General features: G+C 41.4%; 1 protein-coding gene across 1 annotated transcript in view; it reads left to right on the forward strand.

The window, feature by feature from the left end:
- Window positions 1-17,488, forward strand: part of LOC115338110 (ubiquitin-associated protein 2-like) — a 37,088-nt gene extending 19,600 nt beyond the window's left edge. Inside the window, exons 2-4 of the mRNA XM_030006564.2 lie at window positions 11,358-11,497; window positions 15,531-15,608; window positions 17,225-17,488. Coding sequence (XP_029862424.2) covers window positions 11,399-11,497; window positions 15,531-15,608; window positions 17,225-17,461 — 414 coding nt within the window. The 5' untranslated portion in view covers window positions 11,358-11,398 and the 3' untranslated portion in view covers window positions 17,462-17,488. The remainder of the gene's footprint in view (window positions 1-11,357; window positions 11,498-15,530; window positions 15,609-17,224) is intronic.
- The last annotated feature ends 1,763 nt before the right edge of the window (window positions 17,489-19,251 follow it).

Genomic DNA, 19,251 nt, shown 5'->3' on the forward strand with positions numbered 1-19,251 from the left:
GTGATCTGCACTCCCCTCTGCTTGTTTCTGCTGTCCCATCATTTGTATGAGGGGTTGTGCTTCTACCACCTCCCTGCCTTTTAAGTCCGGATCAAATTCAAACTCAATCTCGGAGTCCGAGGACTCACTCTGAATATTTCCATCCCGTTCCTTGGGATCCTATGACCATTTTGTGGTGAGAGCACGAACTTGGGAAATCGAAACCTTACTTTTTTCATATTTGTCCCTTTGTTTATTAGCAATACACACTACCAACCACTCTACATTATCTTGCAGCCCATAGAACCACTCTGCTTGAATAGTAATTACTTCTTGCATGATCATCTTTGCATCTTGTAAAGTCCCGACTTCCTTTTCCAATTCTCTCATCTTACTCTGTAATGCAACAACTTCACGGTGAATAGCTCTAAGAAAGACCAGTAGTTAACAACTATCCCAATCTCCCTGCTAATTTGCGAGAAGAATCTGATGCTGCTTTCCATGGCAACCCGTGCATAGCTGTTTCAATTGTCTGGGGGGTAACCACTGCCCTGTCATCTATTTTAGGCCATGCTTCTGGCAGAGCCAGTTTAGCCAGGAAAGTGGCCACGGGGGTCCAGTCCTCAGTACTGGGCCATCCCGGAATATGGGGAGTCACCATCGTGGCCTCCCCAGTCCCCAACTTCTTTTTCAGTCATGGCTGTTCCTTGACCCTGTTGACTATGCCAAATGCATGAGCCAGCACAGGCAGGATGCAGGAACAACCACAAAACCACAGATGAAATGCAAAGACTAAATTTATTTTTGTTACCTCGCAAACCAGGGGATCCCCAAAGCAGCACCCGGGCAGAGGCACACAAGCGGGAACGCAGGCACCGAGGAGCTCGGTCCTTGCTAGAGGATCGCTGAACCTGCTGTTTGTGCCTGTTTTTCAGAGATTTGTGCAGGCGTAGTTTACCATTGTGCTTTGATCTTTCCCGCAGCAGGGCAGGAATCTCAAGCGTGTTTGATAGGGTGCCTCTAAGTCTATCACAGGCCTACGTTATCTGAACGCAGATATTCTACTTGTCCAACACACAAGGACAGACAACAATTAGAATGATATATGTATTTTTCTACACCCCAGCTGCAAGCCACTTGAGTGTGTTTACAGTCCTCCTCACCATTCTTCCGTTATTTTCCCACAATGTGTAAGTGTATTATTCCTGTGAAAATGAAATTCAAAGATGACCAGCAAAAGCATTGAATATTTAGTTGTGTGTACAAAGTCATTAAAGATTGCTTTTGGTGGCTAAATTTCTTTAGGGTAGTTTGAGTCTCTAGTTTAATGCCTGAAACTGAATGTAGACAGATACTTCTGTGGCTGGGGGAAAGGACTGTGTTCTAGATTACCATAAGCTGTGTTAGTCAGGCTGTCCTAATGTTGGTTGATTATAGCCTCCTCTTGTTTGGATAGAAGCACCTCCAAATTTTTTTAAGTGTATTCTTCACTGCAAGTTACTGAATGCTAACAGGTATTCAAGAGGCTGGGCATTAAGGAGTGTTCCTCAGTAAAGGTGATATGAGTCTCTATTTTCCCACTGGTGATCAAAAGATATATTCAAGGTCAATCTGCTGGCAGAGTCCCTTCCTGGGAGTTTTTTATTTTTTAAAATGCCTACAAGGCATTTTTAATGTTTTTGTTGTTGTGTGCAGAGGGCCTCACCAGGATCAAGTCTTGCTATACTGGATCCCAGGAAAATAAAATGTGAAACCTCACATTTTACCTATGCTGCATGGCTGCTGAAATGCAAGTTCCCCCTTTCCTCATGAACTTGATCCCTATCCCTCGCATCAGATTCAGCAGTTGTATAGCCACATAGTTTTCCACTGGATAAGCTTATTCAACTGACTCACTGTTTTGTTTTAGAGGGTTTAGTTTGCTCTTGGGTCAGCTCACTGAACTGACTCTCTCTGCAGCTGCATGATCATTAGTCTGATTGAAGGGAAGTAGCAATATTATGTGGTTAAGGGGTACGGGAGCAGGAATGCCATTTCTGGTGACAGCTTGCAGTTGTGTGGTATTAAATATGAGCTGAAACTTGATTTTAATGGAATAAACTGTTTGGGTTCTACCTGCACTACAGATTGAACTTTGAATGAATATATAACCAGGTCCCAAACGGGAACTAAAACTTGTGATTTTTTTTTTGTCCCAAACTGCTCAGCCATCCTTCACTTGTGTGTGACTTCAGGAAGGCTGTGTTACTTCTGGCTGCAGAGGGTAATGATTTTCAACCCTGAAAAACCTGCTAGTTCACTTTTTTTTTTCTTAGCTGCAATAAAGCTTTCCTTTTGTGAAGTATTAGTTAATGTTTTTTACAAGCCTCCTAGTTAATGCAGTATATAATTCAGTCTGAGTATTTGTTGCAGGGTGTGACTAGGCTGTAGTTCTGCTAGCTGCTGCTTTGTTGGAAGTTGTTGACATTGTAGTGCCCTTTCACTGAATGCTACTCAGGAAACCTTAGGAGGGAAAACACTGAGGCCTTTACCTCTTCTGTTTTTCTTTGTTGATTGTTCCATTTTTTTGGGGGACAAGCCCAGAGAAACAGGTATGAAGAGATTTGCAGTACTGATGGTTCTTCACCACTGAATGTAGCAGTGATGGAATAAACAGAGAGTATACTGTGTATTGACTTGGCTAGTATTTTCCTTTATCTCCTTAGGCTAGAAAATAAGAGGACTCGGAAATGGAGGTGTTCCTTTCCTCCCATAGCAAGAGTGTGTGCATGGCTGTGCAAGCACCAGACACCACCTCTGAGCCACTGTGGTACTCTATATGCTTCCTGACCTGAGATACTGAGTCATTTGACAGTTCAGGACAGCATATGGTGTGGTCAGTGATGGGAATGCATTATCTCTTTTACTTTGGTAGCTTTTAGAGAGGGTTTACATAAGAAAAGCCTTTTCTATGACAGAGGACAAGAAATGAGGTCCTTCCATCAAAGATGATGGGAACATGTATTTAATTTTTCCTTCAGGCCTTAGAATATCAGGACAGGCCAGAGCTTTTCTTAAAATATTCCTCAGCAGAGAAACATACTTCAAAAGTGAACTTGCTGTTGTCCCTTCCTCATAGGATCCCCTGATCGCTGCTTCTCAAAGAGAATTCCTATTTTCTATATATTATATTTCTATGTGGACCAGTGCAGCTTTTTTTTTTTTTTTTTTTTTGTCTAGTTCATGGCAACAACTGTGGTCTGGTCTATGTTATGGTCTAGTAAGATCTTCTAGTTCTGATATTTGAGTGGTGCTTAGATAGAAAATAACATGTAGTTAGTCTAATTGGGTCTTTGTTACTTAAAGTTTCATTACTGTCAATGGTAAGTGCTGGTAACTGGTGCATCTTGCAGGTCCTTGCAAACATGGGGCTTATAATTAGGACAGGGAGCAGGACTTCATTCTTTTTGCATGTGGAAGTCCAGCCAGTTGCTATCTAAAATGGTGTTCTTGCAGAAAGGCAGCCAAAGATGAAAATAGTGACTTTGTAGATATTGATGTCTGAAACATAAGGTCAAGTCATCTGAATCTTCCAAGACATTCACTGCCTTTTGATTGTCCAGAATCACTCAGGAGTGTTGTCTTCTGACAGCAGCAGAGCTGGGTGGATTTTGCTAACCAGGTTTTTAGCAGTCTGAAGATTGCCTTGGTTGTGTGAAAGATAAAGCCCTAGGTGGAAGTTGGTTAGGCTTCTCTGATTTTAGTGCGATTGTCTCTTTTTTTTTTTTTTTTTTTTTTTTTAATACCAGTAAAAGTTGAATGTGGGGGAAATTTAGATTCTTCCTTCAGAAATTTCTGTATGAATAATGGCACTTGTTGCCTCTGAAGTTTGAATATTTATAAAGAAATGATGAAGGCAAGTCTGCTGTGAGACAAGGGGAGTCAAAAGAATCTCAGTAGACATAATAAAGGGAGATGAAAGATGATGCTTAGTGCTTACATTGTTGAAATTAGCTGAGGTAGAGACAGTCCTTGATAAGAAGAGCTGGTCCCAAGAACCAGCCAATGAGGTAGAGACAGTTCCTGATAAGAAGCAGGAGGTGGCCCCAAGAGCCAGCTAAGACTGGTCTTGCGGCTTGGGTGAATACCAAGAAACCACTGAGCCTGCACAAGAAAAGAGGTTACTAGCGGTGATGAAGAGGAGTCATCTATCTTCATCTCTGCGACCACCAGACGACCACCATAAAGAGGCACTGCGCAAGCACAGTTGAGAGGAGACTATGGAAATGACCTCTCAGAGCTAATTTTAATATGAAGCGGGGATAGGTCATGTATATGTATAGGCGTATTGTGAATATGTAACACTCAGCAGTTCGCTTCAAGTTTATACAGTCGAGTCGGGCGCGCACGACTTTGGTGGGACTACCCCCCGTGCTGCCCAGCGCTGAACGAACATACCTACTTTACAATCTCACTGATTGTGGAGTCTGTTTTCCACACGTCAGCTGGACGTTTATTGGGTGTAGTTGGCAGATTTTGATTAAAGCTAAGATAATCACCAGTATATACTAAAATGTAAACCGTGTCTATTAGGCAGAGACACTGGGATAATAGCAAAGATAGCTATTGTGAGATTAGAAGATTTTTTAAAAATAATGTTAATGATATTACTTAACTTTCATGATTGAAACTTGCTCTACTAGTGGAAAACATGCACTGTTCAGTCCCCCTTCCACATCATGCTTTTGAGAGGTGCTCTGGATATGTGACCAGCCTTTGCCTAACTCCAGTCTTTTGGAGATGAGCACTTCTTTCTCTTCCTGTCGTGGTTTAACCCCAGCCAGCAACTAAGCACCACGCAGCCGCTCACTCACTCCCCCCCACCCAGTGGGATGGGGGAGAAAATCGGGAAAAGAAGCAAAACCCGCGGGTTGAGATAAGAACGGTTTAATAGAACAGAAAAGAAGAAACTATAACACTAATAAAATGACAACAGTAATAATGAAAGGATTGGAATGTACAAATGATGCGCAGTGCAATTGCTCACCACCTGCTGACTGACACCCAGCTAGTCCTCCCTAGTCCTCCCGAGCGGCGATTCCCTGCCCCCACTTCCCAGTTCCTATACTAGATGGGACGTCACATGGTATGGAATACCCCGTTGGCCACTTTGGGTCAGCTGCCCTGGCTGTGTCCTGTGCCAACTTCTTGTGCCCCTCCAGCCTTCTTGCTGGCTGGGCATGAGAAGCTGAAAAATCCTTGACTTTAGTCTAAATACTACTTAGCAACAACTGCAAACATCAGTGTTATCAACATTCTTCTCATACTGAACTCAAAACATAGCACCGTACCAGCTACTAGGAAGACAGTTAACTCTATCCCAGCTGAAACCAGGACACTTCCAAAACAATGCTGTCTTGTCTTTTATTTGTAAGACCTATTTGTATATTTCTTTGTCTTCCTTTGTATAACATTTGCTTAGAAATATTAATCCTTGAAATGAACTTTTTTTTTTTTATTGCTGTGTTGTGGTTTAACCCCAGCCAGCAACTAAGCACCATGCAGCTACTCACTCACTTCCCCCCCCCCCCCCCCCAGTGGGATGGGGGAGAGAAAAGAAGTAAAACTTGTGGGTTGAGATAAGAATGGTTTAATAGAAAAGAAGAAACTAATAATGATAACACTAATAAAATGACAATAGTAACAATAAAAGGATTGGAATATACAAATGATGCACAATGCAGTTGCTCACCACCTGCTGACCGATGCCCAGTTAGTCCCTGAGCAGCGATTCCCCCACTCCCCCCAGTTTATATACTGGACATGATGTCACATGGTATGGAATACCCCGTTAGCCAGTTTGGGTCAGGTGCCCTGGCTGTGTCCTGTGCCAACTTCTTGTGCCCCTCCAGCCTTCTTGCTGGCTGGGCATGAGAAGCTGAAAAATCCTTGACTTGAGACTAAACATTATATGGCAACAACTGAAAACATCAGTGTTATCAACATTCTTCTCATACTGAATCCAAGACATAACACTGTACCAGGTATTAGGAAGACAATTAACTCTATCCCAGCTGAAACCAGGACATGCTGGTAATGAGAAATTATTGATTTCTGTAGATCGGGTTGTGTTCTTAGCTAATTATAGATTGACTTGGCAGAAGAATAATTTCAACTAACAACTTAGTGGGTTTTAAGAAAGGTGGGTAAGAGTATTCACTTGTTTATTCAGTACGCTTGCTAACACAACTGGAGGTGTATATGTTAGTTTATATGTTTGTGCTGGTACTCTGGCCACTCCCAGCAATCCTCTCTTCTTGGTAAAACATGAGAGCATACAGATAGTACAGTTTCTCTCCTGTGGTGTTCTGCAAGTGATGCAGGTCTACTCCTGGCCATCAATATTCTTCCTATTTATCATAGAAGACCATAAGATGAGACGTGAATCCTCACAGGATCCATAAGCTCAGGTTCAGTATTGTTGGCTTGGGGCAATACAGACACTGAGTAATCAGCAGTGCTCCTGAGGAACATATGACTCTTGCAAACTCTTTTCCCCTTTCAAGCAGTAATAAAGGTGGTGAGATTCTTTAGACAACAGCACTTGAGGGAAATGCATTGCATCGATGCTTTGCAGACATGTTTTTTTTCTCCGTTCTCTTTCCTCATGCTCATGTCACGCTACTGCTGTAGCAGTAAAATCTAGACTCATTGTACATGTACAGTAGTCATGCCATCATGGGGCAGTGTCCTGCAGCCTTTTCCCAGCCCTGTCGTTGTGAGAAATCCTTGACTGAGTAGCTTTGTCATTAGAGTATAAAAAGCAATCACACTTTTAAGGTGTTCACATAGATTTCTGCATAGTGTTCTTTACCACACCTCCTTGTCCAGAGAGTCAAGAAAATAACTTTCTCGAGACTGCTTCAGGAAAAGAATTGAAACTGCAAATGTTTTGTTCAGTTGATGGAAGTGAATATTTAACTTCAGAAGGATTCTTGAAAGTCAGGTGGTATTGCAGTGCGTGGTCTGTCCCTGGAAGTTCAGGAATAGATTTACTGTGTCTTGTGGGGCTTGCCACCCTGTCAAGTCAATTTGTATTCTGTGTATCTCTAGCTTTTCTGACTTGAGTCTAAAAGGACTAGATTTCTTGCCAAAGGAAAGCTGAACAAAAGATCAAAGAAAGCATTATGATAGCTTTAAAAATCTCCTTTTTGTGTTGATATGCATTCAATTACTCTTTGATTCTTTGCCTTCCTCTTTTCCTTCTAAAATCCAAAGCAAAAACCCAACTAAATGTGTCGAATAAGACTTAATGGTATGGAGACTTTGGGAGGGAGTGGGATTTGGTCTCTTTAGGAAAGTTGGGTGTTGAGATACCAATGCTTCGGTACCGCTTTTGGAAACTAGAATAATTGTTGCCATTCCATCACCAGTCTGGTGATGGCTTATTATACAATACTATATCTGCTGTTGTAGGTCCTTGGGCTAAACTTGCTGTACAGACAGAAACACTAAAACAAACCAACCTTGAGATTTGGGATGACTTTCTTCTTAAATGCCTCTGCTTTCCATTTTTAAGTCTAGTTATTTCTTTATGAGGAGGTGCTGAAATTTGAATTCCTTAAAGCTTGAGAAGCTAAACATACTTGAAGTGAACAATTTTCTTAACTACTGATCAAGGTTTTTTTTTTATTTTGGGGTTTTTTTGTTTTTAAAGTAGAAGTAAAGACAACCTTCCTCTGGAGGTACTAGATTACATCAGTGAAAAAAAGGTTTACAGCAGTCTTGTGCTTTTTGTTTTTATTGTCATGAAAGAAAGTATGACCACCTTCTTTACACAACAGTTTTGGAAAGTCTAGTCTCTAATGCTTTCTCCTCCTTTTCTGCTAGTGCTCTGAGGGTCTGTTTTCTTTAACATGTGTCTATTTCTTTAAAATAGAGCTGTTTCGGCTGCTTACTAGAGTTGCAATGTGTCTACAAGGTCAAATATTACCTGTTGATGAGGGACTTTTGCACTGAGCCAGACCCTGACATGGAAACTGAAACATCTGCTTGTTTGAATATTTTTTTTGATCTTTATTAAATAGATTTTAATTAAGAGTTGTCTTCCAGTTTCTAATCTTCTTTCCTCATTTGATCTGCAGTTAAAATTAAGTTTATCAGTTTGTGATATCCTACTTATTGCTATGACAACAGCCTGCCAAACAGACTTTAATATGAGGAATTGGAGAGAATAAGCAGCTGCTTTGCGAGCAAGGAAATGTTTAGCCCCATCTTATTAATAAGTAATATCCCACTTAATGCTCACAATTGTAGTCACTACGGTAATTTGAAGGCAGTGGCTATCTGCCTCCTTTCTGCCCACTGCTTCGGTACTCTAAGGAGTAGGTGTGGTAGGGTGTCAAGCCTCAGCCTGGCGTGGTGAAGACATACCTGTGCCAAGGAGGTGCAATGTTTCCCTGGTTAGTGCACTGTTGATGGTGGAGCAGAGTCCTTCAGCTGTTCCCCGTGTGTGCTGGGGCTGAGCTGGTTGCTGTGTCTGGATGCTGCTTGTAGATAGTGGGAGCCAACTAAGGGGGAATAAAATAGCTTTATTTTTAAAGCTCCCTTTATATCAAGCTGCCAATCGTGCTTTTAAGAAGATTGGGTTGTGTCTGAAATGGATTATAACGCATCCGTGTTGGCTTGATGGGGAATGTCAAACTGAGGGTGTGTTTCCACACTTGTCTGAAGCAAGTGCAAGTCCATACTGCTGCCAGGAAGAGGCTCTCACCTTTGCTGGTTTTCTGCTTCGGACCCGTTGCCAAATTTTGCTGCTGATGGGCTGCACAGTCAGCAAGATGAGGATCTTCTTTAAAGATCCTGTTATACTGTTCTGGTTGTTTGGGCTCTGTTCCCACCAGCAGGCTGATCTTGCTGTGCCACTTCATCTCCCAGGAGTGTTTCAAATGCTTGTGTGCCTGCCTTTTTCCTTAAAGTATCCTTTCATCCTGAAAAACAAACATGGCTTAAACAGCTGTGATACAGAGGCACTGTAAAATATATGTTAGGAGAGGGAGAAAAGACACAGTCCTCCTCAGGAACCATAGGTTGCCTGGCTATCAGAAGTATAGCCTATAGTTCAGCGTGTGCTTTACAAACAAACGTAAAACTCTTTGTTTTAACGTGTGTGCACTGCCATCATGTCCAAAACATGGATCGCAATATTTTGAGTAGCTTTGGTGAAATTAGAGAAAATAGCATTGAAATGTATGTCAGAATTTCTAGGTACCAGAATCTGCGTAAACGGGATGTTAATTCAGAAATGATGAACAAATTGAGACCCAGTGGAGTTGTAATTTCTCAATATATCTTAAATCACAGTGGGCTAATTCCAGACAATCATATTTGAAACTATTAGCTTGTCTTTCAGAGAGGTTAGTGCTCTCTGTCATGTTCTCTGTTCAGGGTTTTTTTTTCATTGCTAGGTTCAAATCCTGATGAGCTGATGGATACTTTAAAAAAAAAAACAGCAAACCAACAAAAATAAAACAACCAAAAACCAACCCAAAGGTCATTATTAGTGTATATAAACTTAAGTTAGTTTTTGGACATTGGCAGTCCAGTCAGCAAGGCGCTTAAAGCAGATTTTAACACAAAGAGCAAAAGTAATTTTTACTGCAAACTCAACTGAAGACTGTCCATAACATGTTTAAAATATTTTGCTTTCCATAGAACATGTTGTTGTGAGCTTGAATAACCTCTGTTCTGACTGTATCTGGCTTTTAGGGTGTCAAGCGCAGTGCTCTGAAGGCCTGTGTGTTCTGGGGCTTAGAAGACAACAAAGTTAGACTACTTTAAGAGACTGGGAGACAGATTGGCTTTGGTGAATATATTCATAAAGCTGGAGAAACACAGTGTTCCAGTTCAGCTCATACTATAGTCAGTTCCTGGTAAAGGCAGGCCTTTTCTTGTTAAATATGTAAGAGTTCATGGAAATATACTTTCTCCTCAGACTTTATTGAATGCTTTAACTAGCACATAAAGGAATTCAATGTCTAGCTTCAATTTTGGCCAACAACATTTAAAGTGAAGAAGAGATTTAGATGATAATGGGGTTAATTGTCTTTGATTCTAGATGAGACTCATGAGCATTGTGAATCAATGTTTAAACTGAAGCATCTCATCGCAACTTTAATTGTTGAGTACCCATTACTTGTGAATGCTAGTGAGCAGCTGGGTATTGAACACATCCTTGTCCATGCAGTCACAGCAGTTTGCTCAGTTTTCATCTGAGCATTATTGTGCATTGAACTCAGTGATAGCCAGCTTGCACCAAAGCTGCTGCCCTGACAAGTTGCATGCTCGGGCATGTTCATACATTGGGGCTGCAGTAAAAGCACTTTGCTGCTTGTTTGCACATCTCCTTCTGCCTAGGTGCACCACTTGCAGGTTCTCCTTAGTTCCCTAAATTTGCAGGTTTTACTTCCCAGTGTCATGGGGACAGAAACCAAGCAGTTGACCATGACTGTTCTGACCGGTTGAGAGATCCATTTCCAGTTACCATAGCTACTATAAACCATACTCATCAATTAGCCTTGTGTTAGTTGCTGTACAAACACAGGGGGAATAATAAATTTCTTGTTTCAAAGTAATTTTAATGGTAGAGGATGAATGAGAATGAAAGCTGACTGCCACAAATGGGATAGCACTTATGTGTGTGTGGGGTGTGAGTTTTCTTTTGGGTTTCTTTGTTGCCATACCACAAAGGTATGTTTAAAGCAGGGTAATAGGTAGTTTAGTAAATAATTTCTTTAAGTATGAGGGAGAACATAAAACAAAAATACTGGCTACAGAGGCTGTATTTAAAGGCAAGGATCATAATTTCTCTTATAAATGAGAGGTGAGAAGTAGAGTGGGTGTTGGCCACGACCTCTGTATATGTGCAGGAAAGCAGTTTAATGATAGGGGAGAAAGGAACGGCTTGGTTTGTGAATGTGATTTTTGTGTTGGCATTCTGAGTGGGTATGAGTGGTTAAATTCCAGGCATCAAAACAAGACAGCAGGTATTACAGAAATTTAAGGAGTGATACAGCTGGAGCTGGAATTTCAGCAGAGTAGCAGATAGAAAAGTCTATATGTTAAATAACTGGGAAAAGCTGTGAGATTTAGATGTTGTCTGGAAGTACAGATCTAGACAGATCCCAATCAGCTGACAAAAATGCTTTTTATACACTGTATTTCCCCCTTCACTGTAAAGACTGCAATAAATCCAATAATAGTGTATTAAAGCTGCTTTCTCAGGAGTCTCTGTATAGAGTTCGTGGTAAAGGCAGGAAGAGTTCAAGCTACTGCATTTGTATATTATCTGGGTATTGAATCAGTACTCTGCCTTAACTCATGCTTTTTTTTCTTTTCAGATTTTTTATTTTGTACATACATTGTTTTGTATATACTGTATATGATGACTTCGGTGGGTAGTGAACGTACCCGGGGCACTCGGGACAAAATGCAAATTTCAACCACACAGCCAACACAGCCACAGAAACAAGTAGTACAGGTACGTTCTACTATATAATCTTCTTTGGGTTGAAAGTGAACATGTAATGATATGCATTTCTTCCCTAAGTCAGTAAAAACTGAGAAAAGATGGGGGGAAAATCATGGTCTATTTTAGAAGAGTATGTTTGATATCTTGCTTTAATTGCTCAGTAATCCAGCACAGCATTAAGCTGTTCCTGTATTCTTGTCTCTAAAGGAGCTTTGTGTTCTTCAGCAACATTTCCCATCAGTGAGGAATTCTATGCCTGTGTCAGGATTTCTGTCCTGTGACCTCAGTGTCCTCAGATCTCGGCTCTTCCATATGCCAGCCTCATGATGCTAGAAGATTTCTGGTCAATAGAGGGATTTGGGTGGGTGGGAAAAGCTTTGTTAGATGCATGCTGTGTTCTACAGCATGATTCAGCATATCTGCAAGTCACAAAATCCTAAACTTGTGTAGTGTCCTCACAAAGTGAAATGAAGATGGTCATCCACCAGCAGACTAAAATTATTTTCAGTATCTGTGACACTGAAATTAAGCTCTTAGCCCATCGTCTTGATTCTCAGCAGCAGAGTAGTTAACTTGTGTGCTTCTCTGGGTTAGAGAGAGTGCAAATTGTCTCTGTTTCTGGCAACTCATTATTCTCTTGTCAGGTACTTCTCAAAATTGGACTCAATTCAAGAATTGCCTCAGTTCTCTGCTGGCAGAGAGTGCATCAATCTAGAGGTGCTCCCCTGGGAAATTGTGTCTTACTGTTTTCTAGACTGATCTTTAACATGGAGGGGGTCTTGTTCTGTTTTGTACAGTATTAATTATGTGAGCTCAAGCCCTTATCTCCTTGCATTGCAGTGCTTTGCATAGTGGTGATTCATGTTAACGTGTGGATTTAGAAAGTGACTTTCAACAGATGAAGTTGAATTTGTTTTTGTTTTATAACAAGTAGGGCCGCAGGAATGTAGTGAGCAGGTTGACGGAAGTGGTGGTTTCCCCTTTTTTGACATTTGCAAGACAGCAGTGGAGTACTCTGCCCAGTTTTTGGGTTCCCTGGCACAAGACAGACATTGGCAGATGGGAGCAAGTCCAGCGAAGAGCTGCAAAGGTGGTTGAGAGGCTGGAGCACAGGATGAATGAGGGGTGGCCGAGGGAACTGGATTTGCTCAGCCCTAAGAAGGCAAGGCAAGGTCGTATCTTCTATTCAGATACCTCATGAAAGGGTATAGAAAAGGTGAAGCCAGACTCTTCTCAGAGAGACAATGGCACAAGTTGGAACACTGGAAATTCCAGCTGTTAAAAGGAAAAAAAATTGTTTACCATGAACATGGTCATGGATTAGAGAGGTGGTGGGATCTCTGTCTGGCCCCAGGCAGCTCCTCTGATGGGACATGCTCTCAGTGGGAAGTTGCGCTGAGTATCACTGGAGGACCTTTCCAACCTATGTGATTCATTGATTTTAAGCATTAGGTCTTATTGACCTTTTTCTGCTTTTTGTCCGCTTATTCTACTTCTTGCATAATAGATACTGGTTTGGTCAATTCAGTGGAAAAGATGGCTATTTAATATACAGCAATTATGTTTTAGTGCACCATGTTTTTTTATTGTTTAGATATCAGATAGACCTTTCTCCTTAGTCAGGCTTTACAGATCAACAGAAACATGTGGGATTTTACTGTTCAATTACCATTGATTCATTTTTCTGAATGTAGAATAATGTTGCTTTCCTAAATGGAGATTTCATTGTCATAATATCACGTTGATCTTCATTTAAGTTATTTAAGAAATTACATTGTGGTTCTTTTGCATTGCTTCTGGATAATAAATATACCATTTTATTATAAGATCCGGGCCTATTACTGTCACTTAATTTTGTGTTTTGCACACTTCTGTTTTCTGGTAGTTCGAAGTTGTTAGTTAAAAATTTCCTTCGTTCTGTTATGCTGCAAAGATAATATATCTTGTAAGGTTGAGTAAAGTTTTAGCTGTCTTAAGATGCTACAATTTTCTTAGTTGCAATTAAAACTTAATTATACTCTTTTATAGGATACTACAATGTTACTTGTAACAACGGTGCCTTAAAAATAAAGAAGAACCGGTCGCTGGGAAAAAACCAAAACTTTTTGTGACAATGATTTGTTGTTTGTATAGTAAACACATCTTGTGGGGTTTTGTTGGTTTTTTTTCTTCTGAATCTTCAATTCCATCTGGGTGTAATGCACTGGCATAAATATTAGTGATATTGTACCTACTTGTGTTTCTAAGCTCTCTCCTTAACACAGGAAAACTGAAGATACTGTCACACATTTGATATTGTTATAAAATTGGTATATTTTTGTCTTCTAACGTGGACTTGGAAAAAAAGTTGGTTTACGGAAAAAATGAATCTTAATGTTTTTCTGTTTCTGGTCAAATATGCCGTCATGTCTCTACAGAAATTACATTGAATTTTTTTACTCTGGATATCTTTAAAGGAAATCTCTTTGCTAGCTTAAAAGTTGCAGTGGGCCTGAGGAGGCTGAAGTCAGAGCGAGAAGATGGATCAACAGGGCTTAATTCCTGAAACCAGCAGACCTTTTGTTTTTGCTCTCTGCTGAGCTCTCAGCAGACAACCAAGAGTGAGCTCCTTTGCACAGAGTACTGCACTGACCGGCACCAGGGCTGGCACGGGGAATTCCAGAGCAGGCTCTCCTCTGTGTTACCAACTGACGTATGAAGCTGTCAGCATGACGCTTTGAAAATGTGAAGTAGCAACTCCATTACAAACGCTAATTGTCTTGGAACGTCGCCTCTGAGCACAGCAAATGTCGCTTCCCTCAAGGAACTGGGACAGCTGCAGTAACTTCTCAGCAAATAAGCAGCCGGTGGTGTACGGTGGAGTAATTTTTAGACTCTTCTCAGGATTTACACTTGGCGACCTCCTCTAGAGCTCGTATTTGTGGTGAACTCCAAAAGTGAAGCAGTTTGAGGCTGATTAAGTCTGAACTCGTGAGGCACAGATTTTCACGTGGGTATTCTGTGAAGTGAGACTGCGAAAGGTGAGGTTCAACCAGCTGCCCAGGATGAATCCTTTCCATCAAGAATTTCAGTGGATGAGGTGGTCCCCTTCTCAATGAAGAAGTCTTTTGCAGCACATCACCTTGCATTTTGGGTCCTGGCTCTCTTCAGTATCAGCCTTCTCTAGCATGAGACGGTAGCCTCTTCTGTTTGAGCAGAAATCAAGTTAGGTCCAGGATCATGTAGCATACAGTTATCTTTGGTATTTTCATGGGAGTGTAGTTCAAGTAGACTGCAAATGCCGCACTATGTAGAGTGGCCTGTATGATGAGACATTAGTGTTCTTGAGTTGCTTTCTCTCTGGGGCAGCCATAGCCTATTTAGATTTATGGCACTTTACTGCATCCATCCATTTTAGTCTTTCAGCTTTTGGAGGAGCTGCCAGCGTGGATTTGTGGTCCAGAAATGTTACAGAAGCACCAAATATTTCATCAATAGCAAGATCCTTTAGCAGTTTTCAGAGACTGGTATTCGCTTATAAAGAAAATAAGTGCAGCTGTTCATGGGCAAAATCTTGAGGCATGACTCAGTCTCTTTTAAGTGCTCATAAAACTACAGAGCCAGGTGGTTGTTGGGAGAGTTGTGGAAGGTGATGTGAGCAGGAATCATCAGAGATGTGGTTAATTTAGAAATACCGTTGCCAGTTTGTTATGATAAAACTCTAACTCTGGAGTGGTAGATACTAAATAAAGTAATAATATCAAAGCGTAGGCTTCTGTGGTAAATTCTCTTTTATTATATGTTTGTCTTGTCTATGTGGTGACCTTTAACTGTGGTTCAAACACATTAGAACATGTTGAAATTGCTTCTGTCCCAGCTCACTTTTTAACTATAAAATGGGCATAGAGGAGATATTAATCCCTTCCCCATAGCACCTCTGTGCTTGTTGCGTATGTTCTTTTTGGGAATCTGGAGGAAAAAAAATATAGTGACACTAGGGGATACTTTTAAAAAAATATTTTGTTACCTTTTGTGTACTTTATTGGATGTTTGCATTTTTCAGGCAACAGCAGAACAGATTCGCCTTGCTCAGATGATCTACGATAAGAACGATGCAGATTTTGAAGATAAAGTGAAACAAGTATGTTTCTTGTGGTACAGAGTTTTTATGCCCTGCAATAAGGTGCTCCAAAGCTGGCTTACGTTTTTGAGCTAGAGCGTCTGTTTCTGATTTAGATGAAACCTTTTTCAGAAGGACGCAAGTTTAACTAGGAAAAGGTGCTCTTATTGCACTGTAAAGTCTGTTTACGAGAAACTGTGTGGTAATATAGCTCTGGCTGTATAGTTATACCAGTGTATTTTCCTTTGTAGACAAGCCTTTAAGCCAAAACTCATCTGTGCTGATGTCTCTTCCAGACTGTATCTCTCTAGTATGGTCCTGATGCTTAATGATCATCAGAATAAAGAGTGCATTCAGCTTGTCCACGTGTACACGCACATGGGAAAAATGTCACCTGTGTAAACTGAGTTTGCTATAATCTTGGCTGTTTTTCAGGAAAAGTAAAAATCTAATCATAGCTTAAAGGCGAATTGAAGTGTTATTTAAAAAAAAAAAATAATCTGACCTCCCAGATCTGTGTATGCATTAAAATGATAGAATTACACTATGAAAATGAAATCTCACACCATTTCCTCTACCATGCTGAGTTTCGGGTGTAGATGCTCGAGCTTTCATTACCGAATTATAGCCGAGATGATTAATTCAAGCAGTACTGAGAATCCGTGTCCCTGTTCTGCTGTTGGGTATTGGTGATTTTGCCCTAGTGAACACAACTCGCAAAGAACCTAGGAGCATACCCAGGAGAGAAGAATTAGCGTGAATGCATTAATGCAGCAGAGGAGCAGATTTCTTGATTTCTTTTCCTTTGTAAAACCTCCTCTGAAGCATTATTAAGTGCTTTTTGTTGTTCTTGTTATAAACTTGTTCTGTTGATGTGCCAGAAGTGAAGTCTTGTACTTCCTGAAGCCAAAGAACCCTCATCAATAGTGCCTGTAGCTCTGCTGGTGGGAAGGATAAGAATTAAGTTCTGCATAGGAAATCTCCAATATTTTACATTGTGCATATATATTTCTAGCTCACATAGGTTTTTTTCTTTGGGTGAAGTTGCTGGATGTCCCATGACAGACTGCGATTATTTCCATCCCACACTCCTCAGGATGTGCACCGCAGGTCCACGGAGCATAATTCAGTACTAGGTCTCCTTAAGCAGCCATCGCTTATGCCTTTTGTGTGGCCTTATGCTGAAATGGATCGAGGGAGCTGATCTGGCTGAAAAAAACCCCTTTTTCTTAGCCTGGATGTTTTTCCAGATGGATCTGTTCTCTGCCATGGCTTACCTTATGTCTGTTCTCACAGAGTGGGATAAAGAGGGCGATACTGGAGCTATCCTGGTCTTTTACATCTTTACCCTCATATACTACTGTCTCTGGGGTGACAGTATTTGCTGCAAGCATAAAGTTAAAGGGGAAAAAAAAAAATGCGAAAGAGTGCTTTCTTGATTACCATTTAATTTGTGTTTCATCCTGTCTCTTGTCTGAGTCCCAAGCAGATCTGTAAAATGCAGATACCTTTATTTAGGATTTTAGTTTGCTCTGACATAGTAGCTACGTGCTTTCTTGGAATCTGTGGTGGTACTAACTCTTATTTTCTTATGATGATAATTTGGATATTTTAACATGTCTGACTCTTACTGCCAGCTTATGGAAGTGACGGGGAAAAACCAGGATGAGTGCATAGTGGCACTACATGATTGTAATGGGGACGTGAACAGAGCAATCAACATACTGCTGGAAGGAATTTCAGACACGGTAAGGTTTTACTTTCATATTAAACTGCTCTTTCTGTTTGCTGCGCCTTTCTACTTCTTAGAAGTGATTGGGAAAGTCATGTTTCGGAAGCTTTTGATTTCCATGTCTCCATTCAAATTCTTTTGAAGGAAATGGAGACCAGGTGTCGTGGTTTAACCCCAGCCAGCAACTAAGCACCACATAGCCGCTCACTCACTTCCCCCCACCCAGTGGGATGGGGGAGAGAATCGAGGAAAAAAAAAGTGAAAACTCGTGAGTTAAGAAGAGTTTAATAGAATGGAAAGGAAGAACATCAGTGTGTTATCAATATTATTCCCATACTAAATCCAAAACATAACACTATACCAGTGTCGTGGTTTCAGCCCAGCCAAAGGACCACGCAGCTGCTCGCTCACTCCTCCCGCCCCCCTCCGGTGGGATGGGGAGGAGAATCAGAAAGGAGAAAAGAAAAAAAAACCAAAAAAACCACGGAACCTCGAGGGTTGAGATGAGGACAATTTACTGGGACAACACAAAAAGAGAAGTTACAACAACAACAATGGTACTAATAAAAGAATATACAAAACGAGTGATGCACAGTGCAACTGCTCACCACCCGGAACCCGACGCTCCGCCACTTCCCCCACCGAAAGCCGAGAGCCCCCCCAGCCCGCTCCCCATTTATATACTGAGCATGATGTCACATGGTATGGAATAGCTCCTTGGCTAGTTCAGGTCAGCTGTCCTGGCTGTGCACCCTCCCAGGTTCCTGTGAAAATTAACTCTATCCCAGTTGAACCCAGGACAAACAGCTACTAGAAAGAAAATTAACTCTATCCCAGCCAAAACCAGGACAGTATCCACCCCTTATTCTATACCATTTACGTCATGCTCAGGTCCCATACTTTCCAATACATCCTAATCAATCGCCATCACCTTTCCTGTCCTTTCGTATATAGATATATACACACACACAGAGATATCATTCCCTTAGTCTATGGGCCAACCCTATAAAATGTCCGTTGAGTTCATTTTGTTCATGACACTGGGCTCCATCTGTCATAACAGCCTTTCTGGGCAGGAGGGATGGTGCAAAGTCTGCTCAGTCGGCAGAGCAGGATTGGGCTTCTGTGCAGTGTGGCGAGCAGGTGACATTGGACGCAGCAGGAGGATGGTGTGCACCGTTGGATTGTTGCATGCTGGAGTCAGTTCTGGTCCCATCACTACTGCACTTTGCTCAGTTTTATCACAGTTCTTTCTTGCTTGATCTAAGTGGTTCTTACTGTAGTACCATGGATATAGCATATAACAATTATAGTAATGATAACATACAGTAGCAGGGTTATATAGCAACTAATATCATATAGTTTAATTCTGGCTATTCTCACCTAAAATCAAATCCCCTGAGGCACACATCGGACTCCCCCATCCTTTTGCATCACCCACCAAGTGCATCCAGGTCCTTGAGCAAAGGCAATCCCACAAATGGGTTTATCCCATTTAGTGTGATATAGTCAATCTGCCAGGCCTCCCCATATTTATATTTCAGCCATCGTCCTTGTCGTGGTTTAACCCCAGCCAGCAACTAAGCACCACGCAGCCGCTCACTCACTCCCCCCCCACCCAGTGGGATGGGGGAGAAAATCGGGAAAAGAAGCAAATCCACGGGTTGAGATAAGAACAGTTTAATAGAACAGAAAAGAAGAAACGAATAATGATAATGATAACACTAATAAAATGACAACAGCAATAATGAAAGGATTGGAATGTACAAATGATGCGCAGTGTAATTGCTCACCACCCACCGACCGGCACCCAGCTAGTCCCCGAGCGGCGATTCCCCGCCCCCACTTCCCAGTTCCTATACTGGATGGGACGTCACATGGTATGGAATACCCTGTTGGCCAGTTTGGGTCAGGTGCCCTGGCTGTGTCCTG

Source organism: Aquila chrysaetos, unplaced genomic scaffold (genome assembly GCF_900496995.4).
Source record: "Aquila chrysaetos chrysaetos unplaced genomic scaffold, bAquChr1.4, whole genome shotgun sequence".
NCBI classification, from domain to species: domain Eukaryota; kingdom Metazoa; phylum Chordata; class Aves; order Accipitriformes; family Accipitridae; genus Aquila; species Aquila chrysaetos.